This window comes from Hibiscus syriacus, unplaced genomic scaffold, assembly GCF_006381635.1.
Source record: "Hibiscus syriacus cultivar Baekdansim isolate YM2019G1 unplaced genomic scaffold, ASM638163v2 tig00112738_pilon, whole genome shotgun sequence".
Classification (NCBI taxonomy): domain Eukaryota; kingdom Viridiplantae; phylum Streptophyta; class Magnoliopsida; order Malvales; family Malvaceae; genus Hibiscus; species Hibiscus syriacus.
The window spans coordinates 2,353,788-2,376,492 of record NW_024063392.1 but is presented as its reverse complement, the minus strand read 5'-3'; the positions used below and the strand labels follow the sequence as shown (position 1 = coordinate 2,376,492).

The following is a 22,705-nucleotide window of genomic DNA, read 5'->3' as shown; positions in this document are numbered from 1 at the left end:
TAGGGTGGGGTTTTAAAAGAGGGCCTCCATCTTATGTTTTCATAATCAATAGATAATTCATAAAGTTTGGCTTGTTTGTATGCTTCAGGCAAATTTTTAGGATCTAGAGCCTTCACCCTATGTTTAATATCCTCCCTTAATCCACTGATAAAAAGTTACACAAAGAAATCCTCATTTAATGTAGGATTTTGTAATAACATATAAGGTTGTAGCTCATCAAATTTTTCCTGATAAGCCTCAACAGTCCCTTTCTGAGTCAACTTAGTAAATTCTTCTACTATATCGAAAAAAGACTTGTCACTAAATCTATGACAAAGATCTGCTTCAAATTCATGCCATGTTACATGGTGTTTCTGCATAATATATCCATCAAAACAAACCTCTGCTTTCCCAGTCAAGTACATAGTGGCTACCTCTACTCTCTGTTCTGTAGGAACATTACACAAAGAAAAATACTTGAGACATTTTTGAAGTCACCCTCTAGGATTGATTCCTTTAAAGAATGGTAAATCAATTTTAGGTTTATGCCACATCGATCCAGAACTGATAAAAGAACCTCCTGGTCCCTTGTTTTCAGCTTCCAGTCCAATCATAATAGGTCTAGTGTTACGATTTTCACACATTTGGTTCTCAGACCTACTACTGTTCTTAAGGGCTAAACAAGCATCAAGTTTCTCTTTAAATATCCCCGGTTCATCAGTTTTATAAGTGAAACTTGATTTATCCTTCACTACAGTCACCAAAAACAGGATTTTTCTCCCCATTTTTAGAGCTATTAGGAGTGTTTACCTGATCACCTGGAGACTACTCTCGTTCCCCATTTCTGTCAGTTAAGATCTTCAAGAGTTCTTCCACATATCCTTGGTTGGTAGCCATCCTAGACTCCAATGCAGAAATCATGTTGTCTTGAGTCTCCCACCATTTAGGAGGATTTGACTCATCTTGTCTTTGTTTCACCAGTGCTGTCAATTCGTCTATTTGTTTCTGCAACCCAGCTAAATCTTCTGCCATGATCTAATTTTTCTTGCGCATGCCCCCAAACTTTCCAGAAACCGAGGCTCTCGATACCAATTTGTGATAGATTAGAGATATTAGAGAAGAAAAATCGAAGAAAAATCGAAGAAGAAAGGATTTAAGAAGTAAGAAAGGATTTAAGAAGTAGGAAAGGAGAGATTACAGAAATAAATTCTCTTCATTCATTTCATAAGGAATCCAATTCATTCTACAACCTATATTATTTAGTTACAGGGATAAAATAGTCATTTGCAAGGATGCCAGCTGGCTGTCCTTTTAACAGATTATAACAACTAATATATTCTCTTCTTGCAGGATATTGGACTGAACATGTGGGCTACTCCTTCTCCATTTGGACTGATTGGGCTGTTAACTCCTCTTGGATCATCTTCTAGTCTGCTTCACCATCTCCTGAACCGGTCACGTGATGCTCCACTTCATCAGGTAATATTATTCGCCCTTCAATTTCCATAATCCCTAATTCCCCTTTTTCATTTCTCCTTCGCATCTCAATCCCTAACTCACCATTTTCTTCTTCATTTCCACGCTCATCTATTCCAACTGTGGCACAAGCTCTTAATCATTTCTAATACTCCTAACCCTTTGATTAGCTCATTTACAAGTCAAATATCTTAATAGAACTTCAAAAACCACTCTATATCAAAATTTCATTTCTAAACTCATTTTACCAATTCATCTATAATTTGCTCATCTTGTTGTTTTTAATCCTATATAAGCTTTCCTGAAGCTTATATAACACCCAACCTTTCAATACCCAACCAATAATAGAAGAAACCTACAAATTTACAAAAACTTACCTTTAGCCATTGAGTTCACAGCATGAAGAAGAAGAGAACGGAAATGGTTCCAGACTTTTCCTCCTTATCTACGTGTTATATCCCATAAAAGAGAGAGAAAATAAAATCTTTCAGGTGAAAAGACCATAATGCCCTTCTACTAATCCAAATTTAATATTAAGACATGACTGAAAATTTCCAAAATAAATGCTTGAATTTTTAAATTATTCTAATTAAACCACTAAATTTTGAGTTGTTATATTTTGATCACTGACCCGATGATTGAGATGTTACATGGCAACACCAAGCCACATATGCTTAGACCAGGTAGGAATAACTTTAGTATAAAATTTCATTAAGTTGATACAGGACTTTACCGAGTATGAGTCTTCACCATTCCCAGTCGAAACACAAAAATCATCCTCAAAAGACCTAGAAGAAATGCTACATAGAAAAGAATTAAGCTCTATCTACTGCTATAATTCCCAATCTGTAATATTTATCCTCATTTGAATTTCCCATCACCAGACTGAAGAGCTAAGTCTTCTAAACTCAACGATTTTCCCACCATTGTTAGCAGAATATCAAATAATCCCAGGAACTAAGAGTTTAAGGGAATATTTCTTAACCATATGTCTTGTCCGAAGAGGATGGACTCCCCATTGATTACTTGTATATAAACATGATTGCGAAAGAAAATCCTGAAATCATCACTTATCACACAATTCTTCAACATGCCCTTCCAAAGCCATGAGGCTCGAGAGGATAACAAACTTTCCATTGAGATGGACCTCAGATCTAGATTATATTTATTGCACATCACCTTTTTCCACTATCTTTCTTGTAAGCAAATTTCCACATCCATTTACCCAAGATGGTTCGGTTCTTAAGATTTAGGTTAATGATTCCTAACCCTCCCAGATTCTTTGGTTTACAAACAGTTGACCAATTGACCTAGTGTATCTTCATTCTCTCGACCAAACCACCCCAAAGAAACTTTTCCATAATAGAGTTTAATTTCTTCAGAACACATGATGACATTATGAAAATTGATAGGAAATAAATTGGTAAGGAACTAAGAACTGATTTTTCAAGCACCATAATTACTACTAAAGATAAGGACATTACTTTCTACTCAACCAGTTTCTTGTAAAACCTCTAGATTATAGGGTCCCATAACGTTACTAAATTCTTCTCTGCACCAAAATGGAGGCCAAGATACTCGGACGGAAAAACACCTACCGAACAACCGATTGAGGTAGCCCACTCATTTAGAACATCAACTTTTATATTAATACCATAAAGTCTACTCTTGGATAGATTCAGTTGGATCCTATACACCAATTCAAAGATCAATCAAACTCTATTTAGATTCTTCAGTTCCCTGATGGAAGCATTGTAGAAAATTATAAGGTCATCAAAAAATTGCAGATGGGAAAGCATGAATGAGTTTTTAGATTTATCTATCTCGAACCCTTTAAACATGCCCACATTCACCACCTTGGATAACATCAAACTCAATAGCTCCCCAACCAAATTAAATAGCAAGGGAGAAAAAGAGCAGCCCTGGTAAAGTCTTTTAGCAATCTGAAAATCATTCGTGGGTGACCCATTCACTAGGATCGAAATAGAGGCCAAAGAAATACATTTGGATATTCATGAGCACCATATTTGACCGAAACCCATATACTCCATTTTTTTTCAACAATATAGACCAGTCAATCAAGTCATATGCTCTTTTTGAAATCCATTTTAAGGGCAACACCCTTGAGACATTTCTTCTTCTAGAAATCAATACCCTCTTTTTCAATAAAAGTGCAATCCATAATTTGTCTCCTCGACATAAAAGCAAATTGGGAGGGGCTAATAATGTAGTTGATGCATATTCTCAACCTTCTAGAAAAACCTTAGACATAATTTTGTATAACACTCCTACAAGGCTAATAGGCTTGTAGTCCTCCAAGTAATCTGGATTAGCTTTCTTTATAATGAGGGTTATAAAGGAGTGATTGGCCTCTTTCTGCCAACTCTTCCCCATAAAGAAATCCTTAAAGAACTTCAAAATATCATTTTTTAGATTCAACCATAATTTCTTGAAGAAGCCCATATTCAAACTGTCAGGTCCTAGGGCTTTATTGCTATATGAGGAAGCGATGGCATCCCAAATCTCCTTTTTCATGAACGAACTCTCCAAATAAGAATTTTATACATCCAAAAGTTTGGAGAAGTTTAGATCCAAATCCTCAACATCAAGCATTGGCTTTTGATTTTATGATTCTTTGAAAAATTCCACCACACAAGATTTGATCATACTGGGTTTAGAAATCAATATGTCATTTACTCTTAAGGACTTGAGTGAGTTCAACATGACACTATTCATAGTATATTGGTGGAAATATGTATAGTTACAATCACTATCCATAATCCATTTCACTCAATATTATTGAAACCAAATATATTCTTCCTTTTTGTATAAATCCTAAAGCTATTTTTTACCTTTACCAAGGAATCCATAGAAATAGAAAGAGACCCTTGGTGAACTGCCAATTCCATATCATGGATGGATTTCTCAAAATCCAAAATTAAGCCTAGCAGTTTCAAATGTCTATTGTAATGCCCCCCAACCCATACTCGACTCGGATACGAGTTCGAGGTGTCACATTACCTTTTTAAAACACCTTTCTTACAAAATAACAAACATTTGAACTTATATAAGAAAATACGATAATATATATATAGGTTTATACAAAGTTTACAAAATACTCAGAGCATACACAACTTAACATTCTATTACATGCCAACATTGATTTACATAACAAAATGACATACTATTAAGTTTCTTCTGATATGATAGTTGCAGGATTAATGTTGTCCATCTGCTTAACCTTGATCGTCTACTTTATCGGATCCTACGTGTGAAACACTCACACGCTAAGTCATCGAATTAGTGAGGCAATATAATAATAGCAATAAAATATAACGAAAATGCCAAAATGAGATGGATTGCAATGATAATATGTATGTAAATGATGCAATAACCATAACCATGTTTCTTACACATAGACTTATCAAATTCATATTCATAAGTTCACATTATTGAGTTCACTATCCCATGATACCATACTGAGAACCTAAGGTATGTGAGTACTGTGAGGTTGTGCACTATGTTGTTACCATAGCTCGTATAATTGCACCGAAGTGCCATGTAGAATTGCACCGAAGTGCCATGTAGAATTGCACCGGAGTGCCGCGTAGAATTGTACCGTAGTGTCATATAATAATGTCCATAAGGACCACATAAAATTCCTTACGAATCATATACATATACTATGAATCAAGTATGTGTCTCACAAGACTTCACACATGTTCCAAAGAATATATATATATATCCCGAAGGACCGCGTAGACCCTTTACCCTTGGCATGCCAACTATACCTATAGTTCTCATCTACATAACATGGATTTTACAGTTCACATAGTTTGTATCACGTAGACATATTATTTTCATACCTTTATCACATAGACATATCATTTCCATACCTTTATCACATAACTCATATAACTTTTCCTGCATGTTCATGTCACATAATGCATATGGTATAAACTCATATCATGTTTCATAATATGGAATGTAATCATGTATCAAAATATTAAATCTAGACTTATCACAAGTCTAGAACTGATTATAATACTATATTCAAGTTATGCATATGCACTCACCTAGATCTCTTTGCCTTTCCTTCGATCAATCCTACTTGTCGATTGTTCCATAGCTCGTTTAGGCTCGATAGTAATTCATTATTACTTATCAATATACTAATTAGTATATTCTAAACTATCATTTCTTAGGCTAAAAGAAAATCCACTTTCATCTTTTAATAGAGGTATGCATCGATGCACTACACCATGAATCGATGCAACTCTTAACGGGTGCATCGATGCACTATCTATGCATCGGTGCATAAATCACATTCGATGTTTGTATTTAATAGGGTGTATTGATGCACTACTTGTGCATCGATACAGTAATGACATTCGATGTTTTTTTTCTTTTAAAGGAGTGCATCGATGCACTTCATGTGTATCGATACACCTTGAACAATTTCTGGGATTTATCCTTGATGCATCAGTGCACATTGAATGTGCATCGATGCACATATCCCAGAAATATCATTTTAGCCCGAACATCTCTTCATAATCCTTTCAACACTTTATAATTCACCTCTTTTTACATCCTTAACTCTTATACACTTACTTAAACTAATTAATACCCATTTAATACCTCTTAAACTTAAAAATTCAATCTTCCATATAGAATTCAAGAATCTCACTCAATTTTCAACATGTTCTAATTTTAATTCTAACACTTCCTATTCCTTAATTAGCTTGATGACAAGTCAAATCCCACTTCTAATTCTTATTATGAACTCTATTCCAAGATTTCACTTTTCTACCTCCTTTCTTTAATCCTTCCCAACTCCATCATCTTTTGATTTTAAGATAACCTAAGTTTTCCTTAAGCTTAGTTATCATCTAATGATCAATAAGCAACCTTAAATTCATCAAGAATTTGATTAATAAGAAATCACACCTTTAACTTTGTCTTCGCGGTGAAGAAGAAGAAGAAGAAAGAAGAAGAAGAGAAATCTGGAATCTTTGGTCTTTCTCACTAGCTTCCACGTGGTTATAAATATCATCAACTAAAAATTTAATTATTTTCCTTGTCAAAAAACTCATTTTACCTTTTAATTCCACCTCTTTGCTAATTGATCCTACACCAAACATTTCAATCAATTCTTTGAACTTTTCAATTTATCCAATTTTGTCACTGAATTTTTAAATCTCACAATTTAATCACTAACCCGGTATGGAGGATGTTACAAATCTCTTTCCCTTAAGAAAAATTCATCCTCGAATTTTCATTGTACGAATAGATGAGGGTATTGAAGTCGCATATCTTCTTCACGTTCCCACGTGGCTTCTTCTACCTTGTGATTTCTCCAAAGAGCCTTGACCAACGAAACCGTCTTATTCCTTAACTGTTTGACTTAATAAGCCAATATTCTCACTTGTTCTTCTTCATATGTCAGATCCGATTGGACTTCTACTTGTTATGGTGTAACGATGTGAGAGGGATCAGACCTATATCTTCATAACATGGACACATGGAAGACGTTATGGATCTTCTCCATTTCCGGTGGCAAAGATAATATATATGCCAATGGTCGTATTATTTTAACGACTTCATATGGCCCGATGAATCTAGGACTTAATTTTCCTTTTCGACCAAATCATAATACTTTCTTCCATGGAGATACCTTCAGAAACACTTTATCTCCAACTTCAAATTCAATCTCTTTTCTTTTAAGGTCAGATTAGGATTTTTGTCGATCAAAGGCCACTTTGAGGTTATGCTGAATTTCTCGAACTTTCTCTTCCATATCTTGAATCAAATCTGGACCGAGTACATTTCGATCTTTAAGCTCATACCAGTTTAATGGCGTACGATATTTTCTCCCATATAATGCCTCATAGGCTTCCATTTTAATACTGGATTGATAACTATTATTGTAAGTGAACTCCGCCAGTGGTAAGTATTTTTCCCACGACCCTTTAAACTCAATAACACATGCTCGCAACATATCTTCCAATATTTTGAAATGTTCTTTCTGATTGTCCATATGTCTGAGGGTGAAAGGCGGTACTAAAGTTTAAGCGAGTCCCCAACGCTCCATGCAAGGATTTCCAGAATCTCGAGGTGAATTGAGGGTCTCGATTAGATACTATAGAAGCAGGCACTCCATGCAATCTAATAATTTCTCTAATATACAGATCCGAATACTTTTCCATACAGAAATCTGTTCTAATAGGAAGAAAATGTACTGACTTGGTCAATCGATCCATAATTACCCAGATTGAATCTCTTTTGTTTGGAGTCAGGGGTAACCCCGAAAAAAAATATATCATTACATTTTCCCACTTCCATTGTGGAATGGGAAGTGTTTGCAATAATCCAGACGGAACTTGATGTTCAGCTTTGACTTGCTGACATGTTAAGCACTTGGACACAAATTCAGTAATGCTTCGTTTTATTCCTGGCCACTAATATCGATCTTTTAAATCCATATACATCTTGATTCCACCCAGGTGCATCGTCAATGGACTGCAATGAGCCTTTGTCAATAAATCTTTCTTCAACTCTTCATCGTCTGGTATCATAATTCTTTCTTTATAATACAATTTCCCATTAGACTTCACCTCAAAATCCTTACTTTCCTTATTCTTTACTTGCTCTATTATTTTCAAACATATATCATCTTTGCTTTGCAATTCTCCTATTCTGTCCAACCATGATGGTTTAAGTTTTAACTCTGCACATAGACCACCGTCTCCAGTCAAAGATAACCTTGCATCCATAGCTCGTAAAGCTGCAAACATTTTTCTAATCAAAGCATCTGCTACCACGTTAGCCTTTCCGGGATGATAGTCAATTATTATATCATAATCTTTCAAAAACTCTACCCATCTCATTTGTATCAAATTAAGCTCTTTTTGAGTCATCAGATACTTTAGGCTCTTATGGTCCGTATACAAGTAACAACGTTCTCCATATAGATAGTGACGCCAAATCTTGAGAGCGAACACCACAACAACCATTTCTAAATCATGGGTGGGGTAATTCTTTTCATGTGGTTTCAACTGTCTCGATGCATACGCTATCACCTTCCCTTCTTGCATTAATACACAACCCAAACCATTATGAGATGCGTCATTGAATACAACAAAATGCTTACCAGTTTCTGGTTGAACCAATATAGGAGTTTCTGTCAGAATTCTCTTTAAAGCTTCAAAACTTTCTTGACATTCAGAAGTCCAAACAAACGGTACATTCTTTCTCATCAGCTTCATTAAAGGCATCACTATCATCGAAAAAATTCTTAACGAATCTTCGATAATAACCGGCAAGTCCAAGGAAACTCCGAACTTCAGATACATTCTTTGGAACTTCTCAGTCCATTATAGCTTTTATCTTTTGAGGGTCCACCCGAATCCCATCAGCAGAGATCACATGCCCCAAGAAAATTACTTCATTTAACCAAAATTCACATTTGGAAAATTTGGCATAAAGCTTCTTATCTCTGAGAATTTACAAAACTATTCGCAAATGTGGTCTATGCTCTTCAATGGACTTCGAGTAAACCAGTATGTCATAAATAAAGACAACAACAAACTGGTCCAAATAGGGCTAAAAATTCTATTCATGAGATCCATGAAAGCAGCAGGTGCATTCGTTACTCCGAATGGCATTACAATGAATTCATAGTGACAGTATCTTGTTCTGAAAGTCGTCTTCGGAATGTCTTTCTCCTGAATCTTTAATTGGTGATAACCCGAACGTAGATCGATCTTTGAAAATACCAAAGCTCCTTTTAGCTGATCAAACAAGTCATCAATGCGTGGGGGGATACTTATTCTTGATGGTAACCTTATTAAGTTGTCAATAATCAATGCAGAGACGTATTGATCCATCCTTCTTCTTAACAAATAACACCGGAGCTCCCCAAGGCGACACACTTGGTCGAATAAATCCATTCTCTAATAACTCTTGCAATTGATTCTTTAACTCTTGCAATTCTTTCGGAGCCATCCGATAAGGTGCCATTGCAATCGGAGTTGTTCCCGGTATTACTTCAATTTGAAATTCTACCTCTCTATCTAGAGGTAATCATGGCAACTCAATATGGAAAACATCAGGGAATTCCCGAACTATGGAAATCTCATCTAATCCTTTCTCTTTAGTTCTTGTATCTATCACATTTGCAAGAAAACCTTGACATCCTTGTAGCAATTGCTTCTTAGCAGACATTAATGATATTACATTTACTAAAGGATTAAACCTTTCACTGATCACACTTATTTATGTTCCTCCTGGACTCTTCAGGGTTACCTTTTTCGATCTGTAATTAACATCCCCATAGTAACGGAACAACCAATCCATTCCCAGAATCACTTCAAACTTGTCAAAGGGTAATTCCATAAGATTAGCAGGAAATTCAATTCCTTGAATCTTTATGGGACACCCCTTACAGACTTTGTTCACCCGAGCACTATGGCCTAAAGGATTAGTTACTATAATCTCATTACTCGTAACTTCTAAGGGAATCCTCAATTCCTTTATTAACGTACTTGTAATGTAAGAATAATTAGAACCCAGATCAATCAGTACCAATACTAATTTATCATACAGCTGAAAAGTACCTGCTATAATATCAGGGTCATCACGGTCTTCACTTGTCTTTAAATTATACACCCGTCCGGTTGACCGAACTTCAGGTTGAGCAGAGAATTCAGACTGGTTCCTTCCTCTGCCTCTTCCTCGTCCTCTCTGTGAGGCAGAACCAACTTTATCAGATGGTGTCGGATCTCTAATCATAAACGGACAATCCCTGATAAAATGTTTGGCATCTCCGCATTGAAAACAAGCTCCGAAAGTCATCCGACACGTCCCAAAATGGTTCTTCCCACAATACTGATACTATTTTGCTTGACCCTGATTGGATCTCACAACACCAGATCTCACCGACTGTGTCTGTCTAGGCCTTGCCTGACTTGCTCCTCTAGCAGATGATGCAACTGATTCTAATCTAACTTATGATCGAAATCCTGAGTCTCTTCCTCTTTTTAGTGGTGATGAGCTAGAAGAAGCACCTGTCCTCTTTGATGTCTGAACTCTTGAGTCCCCGAATCTCTTATTCTGAGCCCTTTCAAGAGCCTTTGCACGATTGATCTCCTCTTGGAGCGAGGACAAATTCAATACTATCAGCATCTCTTTCAATCTAGGGCGTAAGCCCTCCACAAACTATTCACAAGCCTCTTTTTCAGTAAGCACAAGCTTAGATGCAAACCTACTTAGCTTGTTGAACTCACATTCATACTCATATACAGAGCGGTTCATCTGTTTCAAGTTCATAAACTCCTGCTTCATTCACCGAATAAATTGATCTCCGATGTACTTGTTTTTAAATTCATCTAAGAACAAAGACCAAGTCAACTGGTCACTGGACATCCTCATGGTGACGTTCGTCCACCATATTCTAGCTTAACCCCTCAGCAACGAGACAGCTCCATCTAACTTCTCCACTTCAGAGCAGTGGATCCAACATGATTTTCAAATCATTTAACTAAAGATCCACCGCAACCGGACCTTCCTTAGATTCTCCCTTAAATTCGGGAACTCCCAAACTTCTCAACTCTTTTCCTACATTCATTTTTTGAATTGGTGGGATAGGAGGTTGAAGACACGTCAGAATAGCGTCCAACGTCCTGAAGAAAGTGTCTTGGTCTTGTACAGGCACTCCATGAGATGCATGTCCTTCACCTTGCCTGGCCAGGGCAGGTGAATTACTGCTTTCAGCAGGCCTATCTTATCCCGCTTCACTTCGGGAGCTATTATGTCCGGACATCTAATAAAATAAACACATTGTTCTATTAGCAAAACATCATACTCATACTATACCAGATCAGAAATTCTCACTATTTGTTGGCATGTATTCCATTTAAAGACTCTATAGACTCTGGTTTATGCCTAGAATCGGCTAAACCATAGCTCTGATAGCATTAAATGTAATGCCCCCCAACCCAAACCCAACCCGAATACGAGTCTGAGGTGTCACGTTACCTTTTTAAAACACCTTTCTTACAAAATAACAAACATTTGAACTTATATAAGAAAATACGATAATATATATATAGTTTTATACAAAGTTTACAAAATACTCAGAGCATACACAACTTAACATTCTATTACATGCCAACATTGATTTACATAACAAAATGATATGATAGTTATATAACAAACATTGATTTTTAAAACACCTTTCTTACAAAATAACAAACATTTGAACTTATATAAGAAAATACGATAATATATATATAGTTTTAAACTATTAAGTTGCTTCTGATATGATAGTTGCAGGAGTAATGTTGTCCAGCTGTTTAACCTCGATCGTCTACTTTATCGGATCCTATGTGTGAAACACTAACACGCTAAGTCATCGACTTAGTGAGGTAATATAATAATAGCAATAAAATATAACAAAAATGCCAAAATGAGATGGATTACAATGATAATATGTATGTAAACGATGCAATAACCATAACCATGTTTCTTACACATAGACTTATCAAATTCACATTCATAAGTTCACATTATTAAGTTCACTAGCCTATGATACCATACTGAGAACCTAAGGTATGTGAGTACTGTGAGGTTGTGCACTATGTTGTCACCACAACTCGTATAATTGCACTGAAGTGCCACGTAGAATTGCACCGGAGTGCCGCGTAGAATTGTACCGTAGTGCCATATAATAATGTCCATAAGGACCACATAGAATTCCTTAAGAATCATACACATATACTAGGGATCAAGTATGTGTCTCACAAGACTTCACACATGTTCCAAAGAATATATATATATCCCGAAGGACCGCGTAGACCCTCTACCCTTGGCATGCCAACTATACCTATAGTTCTCATCTACATAACATGGGCTTTACAGTTCACATAGTTTGTATCACGTAGACATATTATTTTCATAATATGGAATGTAATCATGTATCAAAATATTAAATCTAGACTTATCACAAGTCTAGAATTGATTATAATACTATATTCATGTTATGCATATGCACTCACCTAGATCTCTTTGTCTTTCCTTCGATCGATCCTACTTGTCGATTGTTCCAGAACTCATTTAGGCTCGATATCTACATAGTAATTCATTGATACTTATCGGTACACTAATTAGTATATTCTAAACTATCATTTCTTAGGCTAAAAGAAAAGTCATTTTCATCTTTTAATAGAGGTATGCATCAATGCACTACACCATGTATCGATGCATCCCTTAACGGGTGCATTGATGCACTATCTATGCATCGGTGCATAAATCCCATTCGATGTTTGTATTTAATAGGGTGCATCGATGCACTACTTGTGCATCGATACAGTAATGACATTCGATGTTTTTTTTTCTTTTAAAGGAGTGCATCGATGCACTTCATGTGTATCGATACACCTTGAACAATTTCTGGGATTTATCCTTGATGCATCGGTGCACATTGAATGTGCATCGATGCACATAGCCCAGAAATGTCATTTTATCCCGAAAATCTCTTCATAATCCTCTCAACACTTTATAATTCACCTCTTTTTACATCCTTAACTCTTATACACTTACTTAAACTAATTAATACCCATTTAATACCTCTTAAACTTAAAAATTCAATCTTCCATATAGAATTCAAGAATCTCACTCAATTTCCAACATGTTCTAATTTTAATTCTAACATTTCCTATTCCTTAATTAGTTTGATTACAAGTCAAATCCCACTTCTAATTCTTATTATGAACTCTATTCTAAGATTTCACTTTTCTACCTCCTTTCTTTAATCCTTCCTAACTCCATCATCTTTTGATTTTAAGATAACCTAAGCTTTCCTTAAGATTAGTTATCATCTAATGATCAATAAGCAACCTTAAATTCATCAAGAATTTGATTAACAAGAAATCTCACCTTTAACTTTGTCTTCACGGTGAAGAAGAAGAAGAAAAAAGTAGAAGAGAAATCTGGAAACTTTGGTCTTTCTCACTAGCTTCCACGTGGTTATAAATATCATCAACTAAAAATTTAATTATTTTCCTTCTCAAAAGACTCATTTTCCCCTTTAATTCCACCTCTTTGCTAATTGATCCTACACCAAACATTTCAATCAATTCTTTGAACTTTTCATTTTATCCAATTTGGTCATTGAATTTTTAAATCTCATAATTTAATCACTAACCCGGAATGGAGGATGTTACATCTATTATCAAAAATTTCTAGATAACAACCTTTAAACCTTTTAGGACCCTACTCCTTCTTCCCTTTTGAAGCTCCGAAAATTCTAGCTCCATCATCTCTTTAAATCATTCTTTCTCCATCATGTAACTAGACAACTTAAAAGGCTTAGGACCCCAATTGACCCCCACAAAATCATTCAAATCAACTCTCGAGTCAGCCATAAATGAATTTTGCCTCGTACCATCTGTAGAATTAAAATCAGACATTTCCTAGGTAACCAACTGACTGATGGTCTTCCCAACCAACTAGCAATATGATCGTTGATATGGTTACTTTATGAGGAAGCTTCCTCCCAGATGTCAGTAGAATCTTCCTCTATATACTATTTGATTGAATCAGGGAAGCTATCCTCAACCGTATCGACCGTGATCTTTATCAATTATGATCTACCATTCATAGTAATAGTAATACAACTGGGAATGTCGAAAGGACTCTCAACCCTCACTAGCAACTTAGCTACTCGTAAATCTACCTTCTGGAGAGTCTCCTCCTGAACCTTAACTAGAGACCCCCATCTTGAAGCCAAACTAGAGAAGAAAACTTCACTCCAATAATTAAGAGGGATTCCAATTAAAGAAACTGAGCAGAAGGCCGTAGGCACTCCCCCATCCGGGGAAACATGGGTCATCCAATCAAACAAAAAATTTAACACTTCAACTTTTTCTTTCAATGCCTCCCTTATTTCTTATTTGAACGAGAAAGTGATGATACATTTGTTCATAGTATAACCCCAGCTAGCCACCTTTGCGTTGAAATCATCGTTATATGAATGAACTCAATATTGTACGATGATTTTAAAATACCTATCAGGGACAACTTAATCCACTCCATCTCATACGATGGAATGAAGACATTTAACGAGCTTCTTATTACCCCTAAGCCACTCTTCTTCCATCTCAACGAGCCCTCTGGTTTTCTCCTATTGTAGACCAAAGAATCCTTATATGATCTCCCATCATAGAACTTCTTAAGCATAGTTGCTCTATCTTCAAAACTCCTAAGGGATTCCTCTGACCGTTTTTTGGGCCCTTCAACTCCTTCACCGGACGAATTCCTCAGGAACTGGGGCTTCTGGTATTTTGCAACCCTTACCGGTAACCTTTTCCCGTTGACCAGAGTATTATTTTCCTTATCAATGGAATTAGTAAATACTTTTGACTCACGAAATGAACAAAAGCGAAAGTGACATCGTTGTTCCTTGGCCTCTTATTTACGAGAGGGATGAAAACCTTGGTAACCTTGCCATGGTGATTGAAAAGCTCCCATAATGCAATCCTAATGACTCATCTACTAAGATTATCAATGAAAGCAGTTCATTTTGCTCCGGTGGGGGCAAATTGATTCATGGACTCATTCCAATAAACAAGATGTTGTATATGGTGTAGATCATATGTCCCCAAACACTGGAAAATATGTAGTAAAGTTCAATATATATAGCACTGAATGGCAAGAACCCTGCCATTGCTATCCGGGAAGGGTTTTTCAGTACCAAGGTAATGGTGGGATATCTCTAGGATATTTTGTTGTTCGACAAGGGGCTTGAAACTCTTCCTTCATATTCTTCCCAGCAATACCTCTTACTACTAATAAAGGTGATGTGACCAGAGCTCATATGAGAAGAATCATCACAATGGTTTCAAACGAATATTCTATCGTGGCTTTACAAGCAATTGCGATAGTATTAAGAAAACAGAATGTGACAAAAAGAGGTCCACAAAACAAGCTTCCAGTTAGTAATAAGTTTCTCACCTGTCATGAAAAATGGTAGGAACAGTTATCAGAATTTTGATAAAAAAAAATTCAAATTTTAGCAATACATTCTATTGTACAAGAAACAATAAGAGAGATCAGTATTACACACCGAATTTTCTCCTTCTAGCTGATAGTAGAAAGAAGCTGTAGTGTATCCAGCAATACCAGATGTAAGGGCGTAAATGACTACCAGAGCAGTGAAAAGAGCTCCTCGGTTATATGGATAAAAGACCCCAACTAGAGCAAGGATAAAAATGAAAATGGTAATGGTAATGGAACATGAAGCAAATGAATAACAGTCAACAGATTACCCGGAAACAAAGAGACGATTAACTTCGATGGATGATACTCACAGAGTAAAGAGCTGGGTGCCGCAACCAAAAGCCGCTGCAAACAAAGACTTGTGCATGGGGTACCTGAAGACATCACCATGGATATACTTCTACTCAGATTCCTCCTGGTCATCCGCAGATTCGTCATCATGTGCATACCTATTAAGGACTTCATGAATTTAAAAACAAAACCTCGTATACTTAAGAGTTAGATACGGATTTTTAAGCACAAAAAACAAATGGAAACGAATTGTACTTGATGAAATCGTTCTTAAGGACTCGCATAAGAATGGTGGCCAGGAAGCCAGTCAACAACAAAACGGTGACACATGAACTGATAACGGAGAACCAGTGGATTTCCAGATGGTGTGGCAAGGAAGAAGATAGCGAGTACTTTTTTATTCTCTTCTCAAAAGGAGTGTTTGTTTTCTTCCATTGAACGGTGTACATGAAATCGACATCAACCGGTTCATCTTTGGTGAGGTCCACTAGGGCGTTGGGATCAGATCGAACAATGACCTCAATGACCCAATCTTTGTTGTGATGGATCTCGAAAACGAGATGCTTAAAGAGGTAATATCTATAGTCAGATGGATTGACCTTTCCTTCCTTATCAACTTTCCCTAAGAAACCCCAAATGGGAAGATCGTCATAGTACATTTGGAAGTAATAGTCTTTCGAGACGGCGGTTCGGAACTTGGCGACTTCTTTTTTAGTAAGCTTCTTTTTGCAGGCAATTCAGCCCCTTTCTCGATCAAAACCTCGAGTCTGTAAGGGGCACTTACTAGGCTACCGCCATTCAAGACTTCACCCAAAGCTTCATTCTTCTCCTTCAAGGATGTTGAAGTGTAAAGCAAACAATCAAATTACTCGATTTAAACCCTCAAATAAAAAAAGTAAGAATGACAGAATAGAAACAGACATGAAATAAGATCAAACCTGAGGAACAGAATGGAGAATCGAAGTAACGTTGCGTTTCACTGTGAACCAAAGCAAAATCAAAGAAAAATGTTAAACGAGAAAATTGAGATGGAAGAGAAAAAGGGAAGAATACCTGGGATTGTGGTAGGGGCCTACTTTATTAGCATAAAGAGGAACATCATCTCCGGCTTTGTAACGATCATCGGAGGAACTTAATCTGACATTGGCTAGGCCGCATAGGGTGACAATGGCCATGGCTACCAAACACATTCTTTCTGATTTTAAGCACCAAAATGAAACTGATTTTAATGTATTATATAGAGACAGAGAATTATTTAGTGTTTTGTAATTAGAGTCTAGTAAAGGTAGAGTCAAGAGTGGGAAGCACTCTACAATCGGCACCTTCCATGACTAGCCGAACCAACGAAATTGACAGCCCAACCAGTAGTTGTTCGGAATTTAGACACATTCTTTCTACCTTTCTCCCATGGCAATTAATTTATCATTCACTACAACAATTGAATCTGATATAACTTCCATTTCTTTTTTAAAAATGTTGATCATTTCTTTCAAGATAATCCAGTAGTCATTAACCATAAATAGCATCTGATATTACAATGACGCGAATACTAGAAGGATAATCTTAAACAAACTTTAAGGAAGTTGACATTGTCGAGGCATATCGGGCTAAAGCATTTACCGCACCATTTGCAGATCGTCTTATGTGCTTAGTCCGAATGGTCGGATGCTAATCTAAAAGTCCCTGAATCGCAACACTGAAAGATCAACGTCAGGGTCGTTGAGTTGCCGAAGAACATTGGCTGAGCCACTCTCAATTACGATTTGAGCTGACAGAAACTCGAGCAAACTGTACCTCAAAGCATATAGCATGAGATCGAGTACCCCACATCACTTGGAACCTCGCTACAATCACAATAGCCGGTATACCAGAAGTAGAGACAAGCCGTATCCACATTGATTTTAATAGTTCCAATGTCCAACGCTGCACAGTGAAAGGGGTCGACGTAGGGGGATGCGATGTTAATTCGACACTATAACGAATGCCTGATTGGATGAACACATTGCGTCGATGCCATAGATTACAAAACAATAATAGCACTTCCAAGAAACGGTCAACAGGAAGCATTAAAAGTTCCAGTTAGAAATGATGAATTCCCCGCATGTAATAGCCAGTTCCGATATTTCTTTTTTTCTTCTTTATTAGTCTAGAATCATTACAATATAATATTTGTTGGAAAAACTCAATCATTTTATAATGATCACTTGTACACCCCTACAACATCATGTTCCAAATCGAGATCTCTAAAAAATAATATTTATCCATTTAACAACTGAAATAACTTGATTCATGCTCCGTAATTTCTTTTATTTTGTTGTTAGGTAGAATTTATTTTTCTTTTGCAAATATTAAGATAATAGTTAGCCTAATTAACTGTTACATTCAAATTAACACTGTATCATTGATTTGACATTTTTGCTCAAGTTTAGAAGAACAACTTTATTAGCTTTTATTCGTGTAAAGTGAGCAATGTAAAATGACCGTTAAAATTGGTGTAACAAATTAATTTTAACCCTAACTCAGTTTTTCATATTTTATTTTTAAATAAATAATTAAAACACTATTAAAGAACTAAATACGGAATCATTCATATAGTGGCAAAATCTAAGAATAACACTAATAAAGAAACAGCGATCACATAAAATTCTATCCAGTTCATGGCTAAAACCTAATCATCCGTCCATTTAAATTCTAGAGGAACATCAATACAACACCATTCATCCCTAAAGGAATGAACTCCAAACACGGACAGATACTTTTGACACCAAAGTTCTGTTTACCCCAAGACAGGCTAACTAAAGTTCTGTTTACCCCAAGACAGGCCAACTAAAGTTAAACAAGTAAACCGGAAAATCAAACATCCTAACCATTGCAAGCCGGTAGCAAGCCGACTATATTATTGCTAAATTGTCAAAACTAAAAACACATTCACGTGCTTCCCATCTATGATTAATCAACGTCATCTGCCAACATATACACACTGAATCAGTGCGTGGAGTTGGGGTCTTACGTTCACCAAAGCGTTTCAGTCTGAAACTTTGTTCGGCTCCCAAGCTGAAAGAGCAGATCCAGTCATGCTGAACGAGTGCTTTGCCAGCTCCATGCTTTTCTTAGTACCCAACCATACAGCCCAAAAGAATCCAATCCAGCCTGATTCATATTTGAAACATCTAATGAAAAGCACTACTCCAGAAAATTAAGTTGCCTAGTCAAAAGCCTGAAACGATTTTCTTTCTGGAGAATTTCAAGCTTCAGGTCCAGACAGTTTGAGATTGCAATTAGGAAATGAAACACCATAATTACTTGTAATTACCCAAGTAGCATAAAAATTGCAAACCGTGACACAAAAAAGACAGCAACTTTAGCAAAAGCCGCAGAAAACATTGCAGATACACTAAATAGATATCAACTTTGGCATTGAAATATCTGATCCAATCATTCCAATTTTGAGGGTACAAAACACCAGAATAGCTTTAATTTGAAATGTCAAAAGAGGAAAAATACAGCAACCAATGTGTACGAGGGCATGCAAACTAACTCACAAAAACTTGCTCATTGACACCATTCAGCAAACTTGGACAGTAAAAGGAATACTGGTCACAGCATGAGAGAGAGTGAACATACTCATGAATCATGATAATGATAGAAGGTGCAGAGTAAAAAATCTAATTCAAATCTCCCATTTATAGGCAGTAGTTTGTGTTTTCCAATTTTGCACATACTATTTTTCCATCATATTTCTTTTCTACTAAGTTTTGTGTCTGGGACACTGAAGGACACCACGTGAATACACTTCAAGGAGAAAATAATGGCAATGATTTTATGCCAACATACTGTATCATTTGGGTTATCATCTAGAATAACCCACAGCAACTTCATAGGGCTGAAATTCATTTAGGGAAGAGGTTCCAGAAAAAAATATAAAGGGGTTCAACCCTATAAAAAGATATAAATGAAAAGACTTCATCTCGTATTTTCTAAGCCAAGCATATAATCTGAACATTATAAGAATGAAACAAAGTAAAATCTAAAACTAGATGCTGAGAAAGATATACCTGTAACGACAACAGCAGCTATCATTGCTGAAATTGTTGCAGTAGAAATAACAAAAGCAGCAACTGACAAGGCCACAATGTAAATAACTGTTACACAAGCAAAAAAAATAGCGAAGAAGACTCCTGCAGCAGCCAAAGCGATGAGGGAAGAGATGATGATAGCATTGACAGTAGCAGCTAGAAAGAAAAGCGTAAAAAGAAGCAATCCAGCCAAGGTAAGAAAAGTAATGGTTCCAACCTGCAGAAGTGTTGGTGAAAGGACGGTCAGAGGATTCTAAAGAATGTAAATTAAGGCTAAAGCAGCTAGCAGACTGCAGACCAATATATCCCATGAAAATAAATTTCACTTATTTATCATAACTAGATATCAATTTAATCTTCAAGAAAGAAGAGCAGCTCGGTGTATAAGAGACACACAAAGAAGTTGGAAGGGAATACATAGACAAATTATAAAGAACAAATGGCACAAAAGCAATTTGAAAATCATACCAGAATATACAAGTCAGCTATAAAAAAAACATGCAAAAACATTATGATTTTAAGTTTTCCAAGTCCATTAGTAAAAATCAAGCAAATGAAAAGCTTCTTCGGACAAGATACTCGGTGGGGAAGTATGTGTTACTATATCCAATTTATAAAGAACAAATTTCGCAGCATGTAAGTAGAATTATGTTTTAGTGTAAGCATCCAAAAGTTTGATCTACGAGGAAGAAACCAGTAGAGAAATTTTATACCATTGAACTTTCAAGCACTAACTGAGATTCAACCTATTAATTGTTTATACATCATCCATTTCAACTGCCAAGGTCCATTTTGGGCATTCAGCTTTAACCATTATCCTACATTAAACATTTCATTTATAGGATCTTGCATTTTAACTATGCGACTGTAGAACTACTCTCACACTTATTCTATTATGAGTTAACTTTATTTTTTTCTTATTCAAGGGAAATATAAATACATGTGTGTGTTTCTCTGTGTATATAGTCAATCGTTGGAAACAATATACCCCCACCACTTCAAGCCTCAAGCATAAGAACTAAAGCACTGGAAGAAATCAATGCTTAGCATTATTTTGGTCAATCAAATAGATGATCGGGAATGCGTTACTTTTTAATGATTATCAATTCTGAAGCAGAAGGACGGAAAGAAATCGTTTAACAAAGCAATTAGCGGGAAAAACTCACAGAAATGACGAGAAGAGCACGAAGGGGGCTGCCACTGCGGGTCCACTGCAGAACAGAACGGCTGGTGTTTCTAGAGGCTTCGACAAGGCGAGGCAAGTTCTCCGAAACAGAGATCTTGATCCGCTGCAGCAGCGGAGTAGGCGCCGATGCTTTGGGGTAGATGATCGACGAAAACAAACTGCGGAGGGCATCCTGGAGCAATTCCTCTTTGTGGATGAAGTTATTTTCAACAGTCGCACCATTCGTTTTCACTGCCATAGTTGTTGTGTAATTTCTGGCTGTAAGTTGAAGAATGATGAAAGAAGATCCAAGAATTGAAGCTTGAAGTTGACCATATCACCGATAAGTAGAATATAAATACTAATATTTTCTGATTTGGTTGTTGGGAAATTGTGATTTTTTATGATCATTATAATCTTAATCTTAATTTTTTAGGCTTGCTTAATTAATGATTTTCTCTCGAGTTGTACACTTTTTCTCACGTTGCACTATAATTTATTTTCTTGGTTAACTACATTATTATTATTATTATTATTATTATTATTATTATTATTATTATTATTATTATTATTATTATTATTATGTTTTATCTATTTTTTCTCAATGACTTAAGAAATATATTTCAAGTCATTTTAGTTTTTATTTAGTTAGATGTGATCACTACAAGTTAACTGTTGTTAACAGTTAATAAATTAGGTGACGTAATATTTTAGTATAATCACACATTTGGTATATGTTAGTTCTACTTTTAATAAATTTAATCACCCGATCAAATGATGTCACATGTCACTGGTGTCATGTGTCACCATTCGGTTAGACGACTAACTTCAAAATATTTTAACATAAAATATATATTTTTAAATTAATAAAAATATATATTTTTAAATTAAGTTAATAATAAATATATTAAATTAAGTTAATAATAAATATATTAAATTAAAATAAAGTTAGTTCTCCAATCGAATGGTGATATGTGGCACAACACATTATACTAGTCACACATGACATCAGTCGATTGGATGATTAATTTATTTAAAATTATTAAAAGTATGACTAAATTGAAAAAAATATGTAAATAATAGAGACCAAATATGTTATTATACCAAAATATTTACGACAATTAACTCGTGATGACCACAACTTGATTAAATAAAAACGAAAGTAACTATATATTATTTTTTTAAAATCAACAAGGAAAAGTGGACATAACATTTTGTCAGCCCTTTATTTTTTCCCCATTCAACCCTTAGGATGCTTTTGGTTCACAGAATATAAGATTATCTTTGGGAATAATATTGTTGGAATGCAACATTACTAAAGGGAACATTGTATTACCTTGTTTGGTTTATTTAGCAAAAATGTAAGATTACGGCATTTGGTTAGAGGAATATAATATTACTTGAATACATATTTTACTAAATTTTCTTTGATATATGTTTTTTTTTCAAAAACTTAAACTTTAATATTAAATTATAAATATATGAATAAAAATTCATATAAATATTTTAATCGTTATATTTAATATAATTAATATATTAAACTTATATTTTTAAATAATTTTTATAAGTATCATATTTATTTATATAAAATATAATATAATATGAAAAATAATATTATGATCTCGAGTAGATAAAGATATTATTTTTCAATGTATAAGATCTA

General features: G+C 35.4%; 1 protein-coding gene and 1 pseudogene across 1 annotated transcript; both read right to left on the bottom strand.

Moving 5' to 3' along the window:
- Nucleotides 1–17,697, bottom strand: part of LOC120182899 — a 31,053-nt pseudogene extending 13,356 nt beyond the window's left edge.
- A 767-nt stretch (nt 17,698–18,464) lies between these two features.
- LOC120182802 lies at nt 18,465–21,364 on the bottom strand. The gene is made up of 3 exons (XM_039187667.1): nt 21,044–21,364; nt 19,857–20,094; nt 18,465–18,951 (listed from the first exon to the last, which is right to left on the bottom strand). Exons 1-3 carry the CDS (start codon nt 21,299–21,301, stop codon nt 18,827–18,829), a joined length of 621 nt encoding a protein of 206 aa, XP_039043598.1. The 5' UTR covers nt 21,302–21,364; the 3' UTR covers nt 18,465–18,826.
- Nucleotides 21,365–22,705: the final 1,341 nt, after the last annotated feature.